General features: G+C 52.1%; 8 protein-coding genes across 8 annotated transcripts; 3 read left to right on the top strand and 5 right to left on the bottom strand.

Annotated features, from left to right (window-relative positions):
* Positions 1-797: 797 nt before the first annotated feature.
* Positions 798-1,584, top strand: SETTUDRAFT_157240 (uncharacterized protein; the record flags this gene model as incomplete). Its single annotated transcript, XM_008032610.1, has 3 exons — positions 798-837; positions 928-1,198; positions 1,266-1,584. The coding sequence occupies 3 exons, from the start codon at positions 798-800 to the stop codon at positions 1,582-1,584; spliced, it is 630 nt and encodes a 209-aa protein (XP_008030801.1).
* Positions 1,585-2,485: 901 nt separating this feature from the next.
* Positions 2,486-3,283, bottom strand: SETTUDRAFT_99381 (uncharacterized protein; the record flags this gene model as incomplete). Its single annotated transcript, XM_008032609.1, has 1 exon — positions 2,486-3,283. One exon carries the CDS (start codon positions 3,281-3,283, stop codon positions 2,486-2,488), a length of 798 nt encoding a protein of 265 aa, XP_008030800.1.
* A 1,016-nt stretch (positions 3,284-4,299) lies between these two features.
* Positions 4,300-7,931, top strand: SETTUDRAFT_142669 (uncharacterized protein; the record flags this gene model as incomplete). Its single annotated transcript, XM_008032608.1, has 9 exons — positions 4,300-4,579; positions 4,635-5,174; positions 5,222-5,492; positions 5,543-5,625; positions 5,681-6,215; positions 6,265-7,153; positions 7,203-7,531; positions 7,583-7,664; positions 7,713-7,931. 9 exons carry the CDS (start codon positions 4,300-4,302, stop codon positions 7,929-7,931), a joined length of 3,228 nt encoding a protein of 1,075 aa, XP_008030799.1.
* Positions 7,932-9,978: 2,047 nt separating this feature from the next.
* Positions 9,979-11,217, top strand: SETTUDRAFT_99359 (uncharacterized protein; the record flags this gene model as incomplete). The annotated part of the gene is made up of 4 exons (XM_008032607.1): positions 9,979-10,296; positions 10,369-10,877; positions 10,943-11,121; positions 11,180-11,217. The coding sequence occupies 4 exons, from the start codon at positions 9,979-9,981 to the stop codon at positions 11,215-11,217; spliced, it is 1,044 nt and encodes a 347-aa protein (XP_008030798.1).
* A 592-nt stretch (positions 11,218-11,809) lies between these two features.
* Positions 11,810-13,067, bottom strand: SETTUDRAFT_142666 (uncharacterized protein). Its single transcript, XM_008032606.1, has 2 exons — positions 12,695-13,067; positions 11,810-12,639 (listed from the first exon to the last, which is right to left on the bottom strand). The coding sequence occupies exons 1-2, from the start codon at positions 12,969-12,971 to the stop codon at positions 12,023-12,025; spliced, it is 894 nt and encodes a 297-aa protein (XP_008030797.1). The 5' UTR covers positions 12,972-13,067; the 3' UTR covers positions 11,810-12,022.
* Positions 13,068-13,354: 287 nt separating this feature from the next.
* On the bottom strand, positions 13,355-14,607 carry SETTUDRAFT_174057 (uncharacterized protein; the record flags this gene model as incomplete). The annotated part of the gene is made up of 3 exons (XM_008032605.1): positions 14,313-14,607; positions 13,960-14,182; positions 13,355-13,902 (listed from the first exon to the last, which is right to left on the bottom strand). Exons 1-3 carry the CDS (start codon positions 14,376-14,378, stop codon positions 13,355-13,357), a joined length of 837 nt encoding a protein of 278 aa, XP_008030796.1. The 5' UTR covers positions 14,379-14,607.
* A 526-nt stretch (positions 14,608-15,133) lies between these two features.
* On the bottom strand, positions 15,134-17,140 carry SETTUDRAFT_98946 (uncharacterized protein; the record flags this gene model as incomplete). Its single annotated transcript, XM_008032604.1, has 1 exon — positions 15,134-17,140. The coding sequence occupies one exon, from the start codon at positions 17,138-17,140 to the stop codon at positions 15,134-15,136; it is 2,007 nt and encodes a 668-aa protein (XP_008030795.1).
* A 342-nt stretch (positions 17,141-17,482) lies between these two features.
* Positions 17,483-18,115, bottom strand: SETTUDRAFT_157234 (uncharacterized protein; the record flags this gene model as incomplete). Its single annotated transcript, XM_008032603.1, has 1 exon — positions 17,483-18,115. One exon carries the CDS (start codon positions 18,113-18,115, stop codon positions 17,483-17,485), a length of 633 nt encoding a protein of 210 aa, XP_008030794.1.
* Between the last annotated feature and the right edge of the window lie 440 nt (positions 18,116-18,555).

Raw genomic sequence — 18,555 nt, 5'->3', positions numbered from 1 at the left:
CTGGACACCCTAGATAGGATTGGAAGAAGAGATGGCATGTTGTTATTCTTTGCCCAAGTATACCCATTTACGACATCTCCAGAAACTCAAGATGCTCTCAGCATCCCACTTTGAAGACTCCTCGCTAGTTGTGAATTTAGATTGATGTTTGGCGATCCAGACTCTTCATTGGTAACTTAGAAGGAGACCGCACATGGGTAATAACTCTCCGCGGCACATAGCACTCTTCGGCTCCTCATCCATGTCAATAATACATGTACTTGTTTAACCCACACTCTACATCCTATCTGGATAAATCGATTAGCCTCTCACACCCCATAAAGTATTACAACACCCAAAGTCTTGGACCTTCCAGAAGCAGAGGCTTTTCCAAGTATGAGCAAGGGTTATGCTGGTTGTAGGACGCTCCAAAATGGCAATCAATGGCACACACACACACACATATGTGGGACATTGGGCCCCACGCTTTCAGCAGTCGACGGACCTGGAATCAAGGGCATCACGCACGTAGCAAACCTGGATAAACTTGCACCTGATTCTGGTTTCTGGATTGCACGTGTGCATGCGTGTTGCTGCATGCTACTTTGGATCAAGGATCCAAAATAATAAAGACTGCAGTGTCTGATCTTGGCCGCTCTAGATATCCGACTCTAATTAACCTTTCTGCTCGAAGCTTTGTTGTGAACAGGGGTTATATTTCCCGCGTTTCTTGTATCAAAGTAACGGTGTCCATCTTTCTGCAGCTATAAAAGGAACTGGATATTCGTGTCTTGTTGGTAAAAGTCCAGACACTCAGTATGCGATTCACAAGCAGTCTTGCGACTTTATTCAGTCTTGGTAAGTAGTAAACTCCCCACAGTATACTCAACATCCAACTAACGCTGCACCCAGCCCAGGCATGGCCCGCATCAAACGAGCACAACCTAGCACCGCGCGCGGTAAGCTACGTGGATCCAGATAGCGGTTTTACCTTCTCCGAGACAGAGGCCGCAGCCACACTCTCCAGCAACATCATCTACCGCATAGCGCAGCCCGCAAACGTCTCCGCAAGCCAGCCCTACGACATCGTCCTCCAAGTCGTTGCATCCAGCTCTCTCGGCTGGGTTGGCCTCGCCTGGGGCGGCGGCATGGTCCGAAATCCCCTTACAGTGTCGTATCCCAACGGCCAAAAGCCGACCGTGTCCTCCCGCTGGGCAACGTAAGGCATACCCACATTCCCCTTCGTAGCTCCAGAATAGCGCTGATATATAGATTCACACTCATAGAGGCCACTCCACACCGCAACAATACCCATCTGCAACCTACACGCCGCTGTCCACGGGCAACAAGGCCAACAGCACCCACTGGCAGTTCACCGTCAAATGCAGCGGCTGCACCACGTACACGGGGGCATCCGGCCCCGTTCATATCGATCCCACGGGTACCCGCCGCTTTGGCTTTGCGTGCTCCCAGAGCAAAGTCAGTAATCCGAGTTCGACGTCTGCGAGCATTCCCGTGCATGATGTGTATAATTATGTTACGCATGATTTTAGTGCAGGGGCGAATCCGGATTTTGCGGCGCTGCTGGCGAAGAATGGGGTCTGAGTGGTGGCGTCTAGGGGAGGAGGAGGATAGGGAGAGGGTGGTTTGTATGTGAGTTGGAAGAATGTGTGTTTGCTAGAACTGGTTTACTTTCGTTGAATATAGGTTGTGTGGATTTGTCGATCATGGCGGGATGTGATGTCGTGTAACTACTGTCCTGTCTTCTTGTGTCATCTGAACTTTCTAAGAGGTACACCGATCTGTTTTGGTAGGAAAAATAATAGCAGATGTTGATTCAAAACTTGCTTGGACATCTGTGAGCGGCGTGTCCTGAGTACATTCAAGGACCAAAATGATTCCAGTCCTATCCATACGCAGCCGCTTTGCTGGGGATTTTTTTTTATAGAGATGAGGACTTATCTAGGATCACAGGTAGGCTAGTAGTAACCTGTAAGACCTGCAGGGGGCGTTGCGGGACATGAGGCTAAGGAGTGCGCCGGGAAAGAGGAAGTGGAAGTCGACTGAAAGTGAATGCTTGCATGCTTATTCATTGCAGCATCGAAAATAGTAGTACAACAGACAAGCACCACGTGACAGCAGCATTGTGCCGGGGTTTGCGCTACGTAATAGCCTATTCGCTCTTGCCGCCTACCTCCCTGCTGTGCTCCTGCCTCTGCGCCTGCCCACCTGCTATGCGTCTAATTCTCGACGCTTTTTTGCGACAAGTAAGATAACAACACAGTGAAGGCAACCCGCCACGAGGAGGAGCAGATAGTACTCAGATAGTACTAGCTAAACGTAAGTTGTGCGATAGTGGTGTGGAGCTGGGGTATTTGTGCGCCAGCCTGTGCGTCATCCGCCCTCCATCCGCCCACCACCAGCCCAACTATCATATACCATCTAACTAACAGTTGACTAGAGCTTCCGGAATAGTGTCTGCGCCGGGTGTGAGAGCTGCGAGACTCTAAGCCTGAACCTGCGAACTTGGCTCCGGCTCCTTAGCGACTTGAGCCTTGATGCGTTCTTCATGCATACGCTTGCGTCGGGCAACTACCAGGTACACGATTGAAACCATGGTAAAAGTTTGCACCAGTATCAGTGTAGCTTTCCCCCAGAACGTGTCCACATGTGGACGCGTCAGGACGCCGATTACGTCGTCCATGAGTGCGACATATGCCGTACGCCACAAGGTCCGGTCGATTGCACCGATAACAAACCCAATCACAGGCGTATTGTACGGTATGACCAAAGACACAATCTGACTGCCGAGGACCCACAGCAAAGCAACGAGAAACTCTGATGGCCGCTGTTCGGCGCCTGCCGGACGCTCGCCTACCAGGTGATCTGCGCCGAAGCTCAATGCGACATCTGCCAGAAAGAATAAAATATTAAAGCGTGTGCCATATAGGCGACCATAAGTTGCGAGGACGCCGACGCGGTAGATGGTGTTCTTGCGTGTAAAGCGGACCGATTGGCCGGGAGTGGGCTCAGGGCGGTGTATTGGATACACCACGGAGCTGATGAGATATGTAGGTATGGCGGCTGATATTACGAGCAGGATCATACGGTTACCGCTGTTATCGAAGTCGTATGACGGCGCGGCGCTTTGAGCGTCGTAAAGGCTGACGAGCACACCGGCGGCCAGGGGGGTATACAGATGGACATATCTGCGCCACCCCGGGATGTTGGCATCGGTGTCTGCGTCTATCTGAGAAAAAGAAGATTGCAGAACGTTGGGGTGCTCTGCTGGCGATGCAGCCATGCCCGCGAGGTTCATTGCGAATTTAGAAATAGCAGGGCGTGATGTGGTCGCATCTGACATGTCTTGGCTTGCACCTAGGAAAGCTTGAACGGCTGGGGCGTGGGTGGCCTAACAACCCTGTCGATCTCCTCCACGTGCACTCCACTCTCCCTCCAGACGCCGTCTCTACAAGTATGCGTGCCGGGCATATCCTCGATGACCAGGCGACAAGAATTACACGCTATCCATCCGCATATACGCTTGTATGCTCTACGGTACTTACGCTGCGTCCCAACAAGTCCAGCAGTCTCCTTCTCAGCATCCGATTCCAACGTCCCGTCAGCCATCACCCACAGCTTGCCGCGACAAGATTCACATGCTCAATCTCTACGACACGCAGATCATCGATGCAGATTGTCGTCATAACTGTGTTCTCAGAGCTTTCAATGCGCGTGAGCCGTTATGGTTTCAGGGTCGAGGCCGTAAATCGCGCATGCTAGTCACAGCAGAGCGGGGATCTTACCTGACCGCTTTACCTACCCGCGTGGCTGTGAGAGCAACGAAAATCGCTCATAGCTAACTACCAGCAGCCTAGAGGCTTACTATGACCAGGTCATAGACTTCTCTGTGCCGCATTGTTTGTCGCCTAACGTCTCTCGCGACAACACCTAGCTGCCGCGCAAATCTCCTGTCATGTTGACTGGTCTGAGGTATTTTGTGTCAAATCACGCCTGGCCTGCCCCGGACAAGGAAGGTCAAGGGGGGCGTCATCGGTGTTGGACGTATACGGCTATGCTTGCTCTACCTCGGAGTCGCTTGGCGCCTCCAAATGGACTCCAAAGCGCGTTCAGCGCCATCTTGGAAGTACCATAGCCACGCCGTGGAGAGCAAGGCATCTCCTTGCCGCGTGCTTGATATAAGATGAGCTTTTGACAACAAAAGCCATGGTCAGCTGCTTGGATTTTGGATTTTTCTTGTTCCTCTCATCCTTTTCTGGCACTCAGTAAAGCCACTCTGTTTCCTTTGCGCTCGTCTCCATGGACCAAGAAGAAAAGGGATTGCCTCGCATTCGCTTTGGGGAGATCCAGGCCCCAGATGATGACGATGGATTCATTCCGCATGAGCGCCGCCATGAGCGCCAATTATCACGGCGGAGCAGCATAGGCAGCATGTCAATTCGCAGTGTTGGTGGAGCCCGTACGGTTCAGCCAGAGACTGCGCTGCCTATTGTTTACCGCACGCTATCTATTGAGGTTGATGAGCGCCAACTTCAACAACAAGCCGAGTTGAAGAAGACAAAAGAAAAGGCAGCAGTTGGTGAATACGTCTTTCCAAAAGATTTCACCCATCATGTGCTGACCTCTACGTACAGATGTGGCTGGCCTGGACTGGCATACTTTGGAGATCCAAAACCTGTGCGAACGTCTGTCTGTGGACAATAAACGCGGTCTCTCAGATGACGAAATCAAACGTCGCATGAGCGAGTATGGTCCGAATAAAATCACTCCTCCACCTTCCGGATTGTTTGGCAAGATCATGGGCTACATTTTTGGCGGATTTGGAAGTATTCTCCTCATCGCTGGAATATTGGTCTTCATCTCTTGGAAACCACTGGGCTCACCCCCAGCGACTGCAAACTTGGCCCTTGCATGCGTTTTGATTGCTGTCTGGCTCATTCAAGCTGGTTTCAACGCATGGCAAGATTGGTCCACGAGTCAAGTCATGGCGTCCATTGGCACGATGCTTCCCGATCAGTGTCTTGTAATCCGCAACGGATCGCAAACCAGCATCTCGGCACTAGATTTGGTACCTGGAGACATTATTGTTATCAAGCAAGGCAACAAGCTCCCTGCAGATATGCGCTTCTTCGAAGTTTCTGAAGATGCCATGTTCGATCGGGCCATTCTGACGGGTAAGAAATGCGTGCATCGTTTCATCACAATGACTGACACATTGCAGGCGAAGCAGAGCCAGTTCAAGCCACCATCGACCATACCGAAGAAAACTACCTCGAGACGAACAACATTGGTATGCAAGGTACACATTGTGTTTCTGGTAGCTGCATGGGTGTTTGCGTCTCCACGGGTGACAGCACCATTTTTGGCCGTATTGCGAAGCTCACCTCCGAGCCCAAGACCGATATGACACCACTCCAGAAGGAAATTCTTCGCTTCATTCTCATCATCTCGGCCTTTATATTCTGTGTGGTAATTCTCATCATCGTACTTTGGTATGTGTGGTTAGCCGAGAGTTGCGCGGATCTATACTCACACTTTTCAGGGCGGCATGGCTGAGGAAATCGCATCCTAATTGGATCAACGTACCTCAACTTATCGTGAGCTGCGTTTCGGCCGCTGTTGCTTGTATGGGTGTCCAGAGCCTGCACCCTCTGAACATACACTGACATTCTACTCCCAGTCATCCCCGAAGGTCTACCCATTGCGCTTACCACGAGCTTGACGATTGTTGCCAACATGATGCGCAAGAACAAGATTCTCTGCAAGTCGCTGAAAACGGTCGAAACGCTGGGATCCGTTTCCGTCATTTGTTCGGACAAGACCGGCACTCTGACAAAGAACAAGATGGTGGTGACTGATATATGCTGCGGTGACAAGACGTATACTGTCGACGAAGCTCGCAAGGAAATGGCAGCCGCGGACTTTCCTGATGGCAATATTCCAAGGCCCGTTGCCATCGATCAGCTACGCATTGTCGGCGGTCTTTGCAACTCTGGTGAATTTGACGCTGCGACAATGAACCTGCCTATCGCTGAGCGCAAGATCAACGGCGACGCGACTGACCAAGCTATTCTTCGCCTCTCCGAGTCTTTTGGCCCAGTGAGTGATTTGCGGCTCGAGTGGAAGAGGACGTTTGAGATCGCCTTCAACAGCAAGAACAAATTCATGGTGCGATTGATGGTGCCCGCCAATTCATCCGATGGAGACAACACTGGGTATGTATCAAATTTTCCTGATCTTAGCATGTCTGACTGACATTATCAGCCTCCTCATGGTCAAAGGTGCCCCTGATATTCTCCTACCACGTTGCGATTTTATTTTGAACAAAAAGGGAGAAGAAGAAGCCTTTGGAAGTTCCCAACGCCTCTGGATTGAGGGTATCAAGGATGCCTGGTCTCGCCAAGGCAAACGAGTTATCCTCCTCGCGCAAAAGTCCAACGTTGCATCTGTTGCCTCTCAAGAAAAGGAAGTTCTGGCCTCCATTCGTGACGGTCTCACACTAGTGGGTATCGTTGGCATTGTCGATCCACCCCGCGATGAGATCCCCGAGGTCGTACGCATTCTTCGAGGAGCTTCGATTCGCATCTTCATGGTAACTGGTGACTTCAAGCTTACTGCCCAAGCAATCGCCGAGGAGTGTGGTATCATCTCAAATTCGGCTCTAGTTGATGACATCGGCGCGCTCGATCGGTACAACAAAGCCACTGACAAGACAAAACAAGCCATAGTGCTGAGTGGCCCAGAGCTCATCACATTGAACGAGTGTCAATGGGATCAGCTTTGCGATTACCAGGAGATTGTCTTTGCCCGAACAACGCCCGAACAGAAGCTTCGTATCGTCAAGGAATTTCAGGCCCGAGAGAACATTGTCGGTATGACCGGTGACGGTGTCAACGACGCGCCATCGCTCAAGGCTGCTGAGATTGGAATTGCTATGGGTGGTGGCTCTGACATTGCCATCGAAGCTGCTGATATGGTTCTCCTTGACTCTTTCGCCGCCATTGTCGAAGCTGTCAAATACGGACGCCTTGTCTACGACAACCTCAAGAAGACCATTGTATACTTGCTTCCAGCTGGTAGTTTCAGTGAGTTATGGCCTGTCGTCACCAACGTCGTGTTTGGTATCCCGCAGATTCTGTCTTCGTTCCTGATGGTAAGGAAACCGCAGTGTGAGATTCTAAAACGCAAACTAACAGTCCCAGATTATCATTTGCTGTCTTACCGATTGCGCCGCCGCCGTCACACTTGCATACGAGAAACCAGAAGCCGATGTCTTGCTTCGCCCTCCCCGCAACCTCAAGAAGGACAGGCTTGTCAACGCTCGGCTCATCTTCCATGCCTACTTCTTCGTCGGTCTCCTTCAATGTTTCCTGGCCTTTACGATGAGTTTCTGGTGGATCCAACGCAATGGCGTTCCGTTCAGCGCCATGTTCCTGAAGTTTGGAGACTACGGCCCAAATTACAGTACGGAACGCGTGAATGAGCTCGTGAACCAGGCTTCCAGTATCTATTTCGTCACACTAGTCGTCATGTAAGTTGAATTCTGAGACTGTTAGCAAGAGTAAGCTAACATTGATAATAGGCAATTGTTCAACCTGCTCGCGACACGCACCCGGCGTCTAAGTGTCCTTCAGCAAATTCCAATTTTCAACAAGGCGACACAGGTATATAGTCTCTTTTCTCACATGAAATGCTCTCTAACCCGTGAACAGAATCTGTCTCTCTTCCCTGCCATGATCTTCGCCATTGTTGTCGTATTCATCTTCTGCTACATTCCCTCGTTGCAACGGGTCATTGACACAAGAACCATTGCAGTTGAGTATTGGTTCCTTCCCGCTGCTTTTGGCCTAGGCTTGCTTTTGCTGGACGAAGCAAGAAAGTACTGTGTACGCACGTGGCCCAACGGTCTGTTTGCTAGGATGGCTTGGTGATGATAGTACCATTTTCTATCTGAATTCTGGTGAGCAATTGGCTCATTTCTTGTCCTTTGTGTATAAACCAGGCGGTATGGCGTGCAATAGCGATTTGGCGTTATGTGGGGGGGCTGTCTGATGAAATACTGGCCGCTCGGTTCCCTCTTTGGTGAGCGAGGTCTTGAATTGTAATTTAGTTTTTCTCAAGTATACCCCGGTTACAGGATTGAAAAGCACATAATAGAGGGCATGTTTTACTATTCTGTTTTTTTTTTCGCAATCATTTCTCGAAAAATACTTTCTTCTCTTTCTTCCCACGGCTATGCGGTGCTCCCCACATCTTACTCATTCCCAACGTTACACGCAATAAACCACATATCCCCCTTTCCCCACAATATTCAGCAGCCCCCCCCCTTTCCCGGCCCATTCTGCATGAGACACCCCACATGAATTTAAACCGCATCATGCACACGCTCCGGAACAAAAAAATGTGGCTAAAAACGCCCCTCCCCCTTCAAGTGCCGATGATTGCATGCAAGGATAGAGCCTGTCTTGAGATACTCGTAATATACCGTTTCCCATTCCAAGAACCAATCTGGCCAGGTGAACCAGCCCCCCCCCTTATGTCTAGGTAACCCGGCTAAAAGTAGCAGTTGCTGTGGTTGGGTATGGTAGAGTAGGCGAACTTAGATTGCTTTCCATTTCAGTTTCGCTTAAAGCGCTGGAAAAGAGAGGGGATGATTTTCGGTGCGGTGGAGAGAAAGAGAAGGGGGTACATCAAAAATGTGATTTCAATGTACATCACCCCCGAGTGAGTGAATGATAACCCTCATTATCTGCCCCATAGCTAAGCATCCTCGACATGGCACACATGCCCAGACTGCTCAAAACATTTCGATATTTTTTGAACAAAGAATCTCGAAATCCCAAACGCCTGGAGAAAACGCATGACAAGTTTGGCTATCAATTCCAGCCCAACACACACATACCACACGTGCCATGACCTGATGTGGAGGCATCTAGTTCCGGAAGGTGAGAGAACCCACGTATAAATACCCTGATTCAACGCAGTAAATCCCTGTCGAATGAGGAATTCGGTGTAACCATTCAACCCAAGAAAAGCAGCGGGTGTACTAAGTAGGTGTTATATACCCCACACCAAATAATTATCAATAACACCATTATGCAAAGAAAAAAACACACGAAAAAAATACAATTTTCCCGTCAGAACCCCCCCCCCCCCCACAAGGCCTTCATACTACGATATGATGAGTCCAGCAAGAAACACATAAAAGTCACAGTACCCTTTCCCCTAACGAAGCCTGCAGTGTGGTAGGTGCTCCAATGGGCAATGCTGTGACCGCTTCTAGCGCGCGTCGTTCCGCAGTTTTTGCCGTTTGATATATATGGCAAGAGTTCCGATGCCGAAATGAGTATCAGAATGCTATCGTGATGTTTACAATCCTCTCATGGCCATGCTGAGACTTTGAAAACGTAGAACGAGGTGCATAGCCACGAGGTGCATAGCCAGGTTCTTCAAATCAGACACGAGAAATGCTCAGTGCAAGTTATGCTGCCATCTGAGCAAAGCTAAGGTGCCCAGATCCTTGGAGCAATACAGTTTGCAATCCCCTCGCTTTATCTGGCGTATGCAATATACACACGGCAATTTCCAACCTTCATCCGAGACATCGCAACTGTCACACACCAAGCATCAGGCACGATTTGACACTTACCTCCCAGATCTGCAGCAGCCTTCCATGTGCTGACTTGAGAGTTTGGTTGATCTTCATGGGACGTGACCGAATGATTTGACGAGGAGCGTTTGGCCACCCAGTGTTGATATTCCCTTAGATTAATTCAATATCCCCCGTCAATGAACGATGGCGACTCCCGTGGTCCGGCAGTCATCCTCGAGGCATTTGCCACCCCATGCCCTGGCTATGGCGCCTCTCTTATAAGAGAAAATCTTTTTGTATACCCCACATGCAACCTTTGCTGTACCTTCACGAACCACCGTTTCTTACTTCCCGTTTTTGTTGTTTGGCGCAACCATCAAGCCACGATGAAGTGGACTACCATGCTTGTCGCTCTCACGGCTCTCGCCAGAGATGCTACAGCCCAGAACAACATGCTGCGATTCGCATGCTCGCAGCTGGTCGTCGAGCGAACAGATCCTCTCGTCCATCCCGGGATGAAGTACACTCCCCATCTGCACCAGATAGTAGGAGGCGACGCCTTCAACATCACCATGGACCCATCCAACGACCTCGCCAAGATGTCAAAGTGCACATCCTGCAGCTTCGTTCAAGACAAATCCAACTACTGGACCGCCGTCATGTTTTTCAAAGCCAAAAACGGGTCTTACATTCGCGTGCCACAGGTACACAGCAACTCCATCTCAAGCACACACACACACACACACACACACATGATGACTGACGGATAACTCCAGATCGGAAACGGCGGACCCCAAGGCCAGCTCATCAACGACGGCGGCCTAGACGTCTACTACATCCCGAGCGGCAAAACCACCGCCTTCGCCAAAGGCTTCCGCATGCTCGCAGGCTCCGCCACCAACACGGACCCCAAGAAGGTAAAGCTATCCAACATCTGCCACCGGTGCTGGACCTCGGCCTCAGAAAACACATTTGTAGGCGGCGCGCCCTGCACGGGCTCCGACACCGTCGAGATCCCCAAGGACCCCAAGTGCAAGCTCATCCGCCAAACCATCATCTTCCCCGCGTGCTGGGACGGCAAGAACCTCGATTCGCCCGACCACCAAAGCCACGTCGCGTATGGCCAGGGCAGCGGCGCCAACGGCGGCGGAGCATGTCCGTCTACCCACCCCGTCAAGCTGCCGCAGATCATGTACGAGCTCATGTGGGACGTGAGTAAGTTTGCAGATAAAAGCCTATGGCCAACCGATGGATCGGATCCCTTCGTGTACGCCATGAACATCGGGTACGTCCCCCCCCCTCAAGTCCATCTGCTTCCGTACCTCACTAACACTACCCTCTTCACTGCAGCGGCGCCGCCGCCCACGGCGACTACGTCTTCGGCTGGGAAGCCGACTCGCTGCAAAAAGCAATGGACAATGCATGCAATCTGAACAATGCGTGTCCAAAAGCTGGTCTCACCACGCAGCAGCCCGCTCAGTATAATGCTTGTAAGAAGACGCAGCAGGCGCCCGAGAAGGTCGATGGATGTGAGTTTTTTTTCTGGCAAGGTGTACATATGGGGAGTAGACTGACACTCGTTAATAGGGCTGAAATCTTTGCCGCTTGGTGAGCCGATGCTATAAGCTTCGGTGAGCATGCTCTTGGACTCGATGGGGCGTGTTCGTACGATATACATGTTCGTTCTACATGGTTGTATGTATTGTTGGAAGTGCCGGAGGGACAGATGTATTCTTGCCTAGCACTCGTATCATTATTATTATTATTTTTTCTCTCCCCTTATTTGTAGTTAAGAATATCGGACTTGAATTTCAACGCTTTGCTTTAAGATTGAGTGCTTTTTTTCTTTTTTCGTAAAAAAAATCTTCGTCCGTTTCGCATCAGCCCCAGTTTCTTTTTGGTTTCCAAAACTTGGACTGATGACCTCGACAATCTGCCCTTATCATCTTGCAATATCAACCCCACTCGCGACGTGACGACAATCTTCAATATCCGTTATTCAGCCATGTTCAGACAGGCTGTTGCCTTTCCACTGGCTATAGATAAACAGCCTTGGTCTCGTTAACATGGGTGGTGGTGCTGGAGTAGTACAATCATCACAGTCGTCAGAATATCATCAGAAACCGTCAGTCATGATGTTCACTCGCCATGTCTATTCTGTGTACCAAGAAGCGAACACATGTAGAAGCGCTGGGTGCGTTGATACATCTACAACGGGTCTTGTACTTCTATTCGCTTCACGCTTTTTGTTCCACATACCACAATCACAACGCTAGACAAACATGGCAGCGACATCAGTGTCATGTATGTAAGATTTCCATAACTTCCCAGTCGATACCTCTCACAACGGCCATTTCAACCAGATACAGAATAATGAATATTTTTCTACCCCTCCAGCAATACGCAAAAAACCATGCAAACCAACCTCCACTAAGCAAACTCGACCACATTCTTCAGCGTGCCCACATGCGGACTAACATTAACCTCGACGACATCGCCGGGCTTCAAAAACTGCGGCTCCTTCATGGCATACCCGACACCCGCACACGTGCCCGTCATGAACACAGTGCCCTTCTTGAGCGTGGTACCCTGACTGCAGTACGCGACGAGCGTAGGGATCTTGAAGCACAGGTCATCAATACCCGAGTCCTGTCTTAACTGGCCATTGACAATTGTCTTGAGATGCAGCTTGCTGGGATCAGGAATCACGCTCGTGCTCACGATCTGCGGGCCGAGCGGCGCGTACGTGTCGAAGCCCTTGGAGAAGTTCCATTGGGGCACTGTGCCGGCGAGCAGCGGGTCGCGCTGCAGCTTGCGGCTGGACACGTCGTTGCCGGAGAGGTAGCCGCCAATGTAGCTGTAGGCATCTGCTTCAGACACGTCCTTTGCGTCGCGGGAGATGATGAAGCAGAGTTCGCCTTCGTAGTCGGCTTGGTTGTCCTGCGCAATCTTGGGGATGACAATGGGGGCGCCGTGGTCGGTTAGGCACGTGCTTGCTTTGATGAAGGTAGAGGGGTATGGTGGCAGTGTGCGGCCTCCTTCTTGGACTGTTGGAGATACGTCAGTATATACATGCAACGTGAGTCACAACGCCACACATACTGTGCTTGATGAAGTTGAGGCCTATACACCGGATGATTGGTACTTCATCCTGCGTCACGGGACCGAGCAGCTTCTTCACGGTAACCTCTTCGTCTGTGACTTTTGTCGCCGGGTCGAAGATATCGTTGTTCTTGACATCAATGACCTTTGCTTTCAGGCCTGTTTGTTCCGTGGTTGTGCCCACGTCAAAGTCTGGTGAGGGTAGGATTGGCTGGCCCCGCAGCTCGCGACCGTCTGTCGCAATGAAGCGGATTAATCGATCCCAGTTTGGTGCCATTGTGATGAGGGATGCTGGATGCAGTAATTCAGAGACCGAGACCTCAGTATGGAATTGTAGTAGAATTTGTATGCAGCCGTCCGTCTTGGATATATGTTCTCCCGGGCGGGCGACGTAACGCAAGGTCGGAAAGATGCGGGGCGCTGCGGAAGTGACAGGGGAAGCTAAAAAAAAATGCGGGGCATTCACGGTATTAACACCAAAGCACGAGCTCACCGGAGGTATTTGTAGCACCGCTTTCTAGGAAGTGACTTTCTCCATCTTTGCCGAGAGTGGATTCTTGATATCAAATCTGACTCTACATGGCAGTGCTGACACCCGTCTAGACTCTGTATCCTCAGCTCCCTGACACGTGCATGCTCTCTCCCTCCCATATCTTCCATCTAGAGATTCGACCTGGCCTTCCTCTTCGCCTCGAGTTCCTTTCTCTTCATATCAAATCTCTTGACCGGCGCACCATCTACAATGCGGTCTGCAAGCGCACTCAGGGCATCAGTCACAGCCATCATCCTCGAGCTCCTCAACGGGGCATTCTGAAGCCTCTTCACCTCCATCATGGCCTTGCCATCATTGACCTCGAGCTGGCCCTCTAGAAACTCAATGACCTTCTTCTGGAACTCGTCGCCGGTGGCGTCCCACACATAGTTGTAAAGGCCCGCGTCGACCAGCTCTTTTGCACTGAACTTGCGGCCAAACATCAAAAAGTCGTTTGCACGGTGCACTCCCATGGACTGTGCAAGCATAGTCGTAGAGCCCTGCTCCGGCACGAGAGCGAGCGAGGAGAAGGGACATTGCAACCAGGCTGTCGACGACGCCAGAATAATGTCAGCCACGCCGGGGAACCATGCCGAACCACCGCCCACCCCCGGGCCATTGAGCGCAAGAACAAAGACCTTTTTGTGGTCAATCATCTGCTGCATGAGCTCGCGAGCTAGACGTCGTTGACTGTCAGTATGTGCCTACCAAGCAACGATTGCGGGAAACATACAAAGGCTAAACCGGTTCATTGTCGCAATCCTCTTGGCCGTCTCATCCGCGTACTCGACCTTATCCCCAAACATGGTGATGTCAGCGCCGGCCGAAAAAAAGCGCCCTGCTCCCGTCAAGACAGTGAAGACGGTGTCTGGGTGCGCATCGAGCACGCGCAGCGCTTTCACCACGTCAGCGAGGAGATTGCCGCCAAATGTGTTGAGCACCTTGGGCCGATTAAGCTGTTGCACGTGTTAGTCGTGTGTCTCTTGCAAGTGCATACATACAATGTCTATGTCCCCTGCTACATCTGCAAGACCAACCCACGCAAATATACATGTAAAAGAAGAGAGAGAGTGAAAAAAAACATACCGTTATAATCCCAATCTGGCCCCGAATCTCAAACTTGATATCCGTGTAATCCGCCGACGAAGTCATGATGAGAATATTCTGGCAATCTTCCCTCCCCTTTGTTATTGTTTTTGGATTCTTTTACAACCAGAGAAGGTATATTTCAAACAGCCAGCTCAGCAATCAGACAGACAAACAAACAAACAAACAAGTAGGTATATCAAGCTGAATCCAAAAAAAAAGCAGAGCCAGATATCTTCTTTGCATCAACCTCCCAGTCTTCGAATAAAAACAGAGAGTAATCAAGGTAAATAAGAGCCAAGCAGGCCCTGTTCCGTCGTCGTTGTCGTTGTTTGTTGTTTGTTGGCGTTACTCGCGGAATACTACTCTGACCTCGGCACGGAGGCGGGGAAAGCCAGTCGGATTCGGGCGGTGGAAGTAAGTTAAGGCGACTAGCTAGTCAGGGCTGATTGAGGCGCTATTTGGCTACAAGCATGTATGTATGTATGTAACAAGGACGCTGGCACTCGTTCTTTTTTCCTGGCTAGCGGAAGTGGACGGGGGGTTCGAGGCACAGATGCACGGGGGTTGTGTTGCAAGTAGGGTCTGAGGTTGGTGCTTGCGCGTGTTGGTGATGGCATGGTATGGTATGGGGGGAAGCTCAATCTTGTCTCGAGTGCTAGTTACCTCGGCTTGTTGGAAAGAGGAGGAGGGGGGAACGTCATGTCAGTGATGCGCGCGCGCCAGAGTGCTGGACCCGACGGCGGACTACGGACACAACAGTTTCTATCGATGTAATTAAAGCCATGTTAGAGGAGATTAGTATAATACACGTCTATGGTCTAGCCTTCAAAAACACCATGGTTCAGCTCGACGCCAAAGTCCTTGGCCATAACTCGCATGTGTGCTTCAATATCGTCTTCCATGCCGCCGCCCACGCCAATCAACTGCTTGACTTTACTCCATAGGAATACCGCATCGCTGAGAGCTAATACACAGCGGAAGCGCAGATGCTGGATCCAGTTCCTCCAGCGTTCCCTCGCGCTAAGATCCTTGCTCTCGATCAGTGCTCGGCTTGCCCACAGACCCGTGATCTTGATTCGGTTGACAGGAGAACCCAGGAACTGGTTGTTGCCCTGAACAATGCGCAGGTTGCGGCCGATAAAGAGCAGTTCGCGTGGAAATTTGGCTTCGTCACCGAGGATGAGTTTGATGGCATCACGGCCTTTGGCTTGCATTTCAAAGGCACGCTCAGCTTGGTCCTTGCCCTTGCGTTCGGACTTGAGCACTTCGGCAACGCTATTGTCGCCGCCTTCATACGGGCGCATGAGCGTCGCAGAAGCAAAGATGTCGGCGTGCTTGACGCCCCAGCTGGTGACAATCTCCTCGATGGTATCATTGTCAAAGGCAAGTAGCGATTTCCAGAACAGCGCGTACTGAAGACGGAACTTGGGGTTCATGCGAATGTACAGCCCATGATCGATGAGGACGACTTCGGGTTGTCCATTGGGCAGACGGCGTACAAAGATGTTGCCCGGATGGGGATCACAGTGTACACTGCCCCACAAGAACATTTGCGCTGAGAAAAGGTCGACAATTATGTTCATAGCCGTCTTGAGCGAGACGCCCAGACCACCCTTGCCGTCCTTGCCTCGCCAGGAGTTGCGGTCGGGCTTGAAAAACTCATGTCTCGTAGCATCTTCTGGAGCATTCGTGTCAATTGCAGCATCGTGTGGAATGGGCGGGAGCGGCTGCCCGCCAGCGCCTGGGCTGCCCCGACGCCATCCTCCTTTCCAGGTGTTGGTGATGCCTTCTTTGTCCCATAATCGTACACCCTCTATCCACTCGGCCGTCATGACTCGCTTGCTGGAAAGCTCATGGTACACCTTTGGGACGTACACTCTCCCGTTGAGTCGCGGCTCCTCAGCTACCAGCCGCTTCATCTCCACGGCGTTGTCAGCTTCGTTTTCAAAGTCAGTTTCGAGCATCAGGCGCTCCGAGACATACGGCACCAGAGTATAGACGGGAATCCCGAACCACCAGGTGTATACCTTGGAGACAACCTTGAAGGCCCAGAGATCCCATCCGACTTGCTGTGCAATCTCTCGCTTCTGAATCTTGATGGCCACCTCCCTTCCGTCTGCCAGTCTAGCCCAGTGTACCTGAGCAACACTAGCACTTGCTCGCGCAGTCTTCTCCATGACACCCCGGCCCTGTTCTCTGGTGAAGCCAACGCCAAAGACCTCCTCGACACTCTTGCCAAAATCTTCGCGTATGACGTGCTCAACGTCCCGCCACTCATTCTGCGGCGCGTCGTCGAACATTTGCTGGAACATCTTCTGAAACTGTGGGGGCAGAATGGCACTCTGCATCGCAATGGCCTGGCCGATTTTGAGGTAGAGTCCGCCATTGTGCCGCAGCAAATCGAAGACTCTCTGTACGTTTCTCGCATGAAGGTCCTCGATACTGTTCGCAAGCGGCGGATGGGCGCGAAAGTTGATTTTGTAGTCGATTCCAATTACGAGGCCGGCCTTGAAGGTGCGCAAGCTGCGAGTGATGGACGAGGCGTTGAATTGCCGATCAATCGCCCACCCAGCACCGAGCACTGCAGAGACGGCGACGAGGCGGCGCACCCATCTCCGGCGCGTCAATGGCGGCTTGACCTTGCGCTGCCTGGGTTTTGGCAACTCAGCTGGATTTGGCGGGCGTAGGGGCTCCCAGGCTTGAGTCTGTAAGCGGCGCGCAAGTGGTGCCTGGTACAATCGCGTGGGGGAGACGCCTGACGTCAGCCATGGTAGTGTTGCACGATGGGCATGCGCTCTCTGGAGAGCAGACAGGCCATGTATCATGGCTGTCGAGGGCTGTGCAGAAACGACACGGGGGGAGTGTGGTAAGACATGAGGAGCAAGTTGCAAGGGCAGTTTATCTTTTGCGCATAACGGCCGTCAAGTCATGACGGCATTTTCGGTGCTGCCAATCAGCCGCCACACTGTCCGTGCACCAAAGGCCATGCAGGCGAACCAGAACGCCCCGCCAGGCTGCCGTTTTCGAGTTTGAGATGGGCGCGGGAAGAATGCCGCCTCTCCCGCCAAGCTGGCCGTGTACGCATTATTCCAATATGGTGTTGCGCGCTGGGCAAGAGATGTGATCCATTGTCTGCTTGGCCAGGACCACCACTCGGTCTGCACTGCTCAAGCAAGCTCTTCCTGCAACGCATGCATCTTCTCCACAGCCTCGAGGTCGACGTCCCAGGTCGTGGCCAGCTCGCGTACTCTGTCCATCCACCTTCTCGTCACAGGGTGCTGGGCGGCGACCTCTTTCAGCGTAGGTTCATCCTCGCTGCCCACGACTCCCCACTTCCAAATCCCCTCGTCGTCCACCCATTGGCGTCCGAGAAGCTGCTCGATGGCCAGCTCTCGCCGGGCCGTGTCGTAGATGCTCTTGGCTTCTTGGTGCGCTTTTTCGTCATGCCCCTTCCACGCCGCGGCAAAGCCGTGCAACACGCCGAGCACGTAGCCTACGTACAAGCCCAGGTTGGCTCCCAGTGCGTAGCCCTCGTCGAAGCCGGCCTGCACATACTGGCCCTTGCTGGTTGCGAGGCCTTCGCGGTACGCATCCGTGTCGAGGGCACGCTGGCGAGAGGGCAGGTCGGAAAGAATCTCGTGGCGCCGGTGCAGCGGGGCAGATGCAGAGAGAATTGGCGACGAAGGCGCGGAACCGTAGATGTCGTCCAGGGCGTCGTCATGGGGTGGCGTCGGAGGCGCCTGTCCCGCGGCCAGCTGGGTTGGGTCCAGGGTGGGAGACAGATTGTCGGGAGCGTCCATGGGGGACGAGGCGCTTCTGGCACAGAACAGACAATCCGAAACACAGATCGAGTCATGGTGGGAATGTCTACAAGGTGCGTGTGCGAGGGAGGCTAAGGGCCTGGTGGGGCCTAGCGCCGCTTTGGGAGAGGCGTCGACGATCCTATTGGATCCCTAGACGTACATGCAAGCTGCGCACAGCACATAACCTCCCTGTGAAAAGCGGAAGCCTGGCGGGCCCGAGTCTGGGATTCAGCATGGCGCAAGAATGCATCTTAGCCCTGCGCTCTTACTAGCGGGGTCCGGCCCATTGGGTTTTCCGCTACAGACGGATATGATGGTCATGGTCTCGGGAGTCGCGAGGCACCTTGTTGAGACCAGGTACCGTCGATCCGTGTACAACGAGAAATCTGCAGACGCCAATTAAACCAGTGTGTACGGAGGTGCCTCACAAAAGTTTT

Source organism: Exserohilum turcica (assembly GCF_000359705.1).
Source record: "Exserohilum turcica Et28A unplaced genomic scaffold SETTUscaffold_8, whole genome shotgun sequence".
NCBI classification, from domain to species: domain Eukaryota; kingdom Fungi; phylum Ascomycota; class Dothideomycetes; order Pleosporales; family Pleosporaceae; genus Exserohilum; species Exserohilum turcicum.
This window is presented reverse-complemented; position numbering and strand designations above follow the sequence as displayed.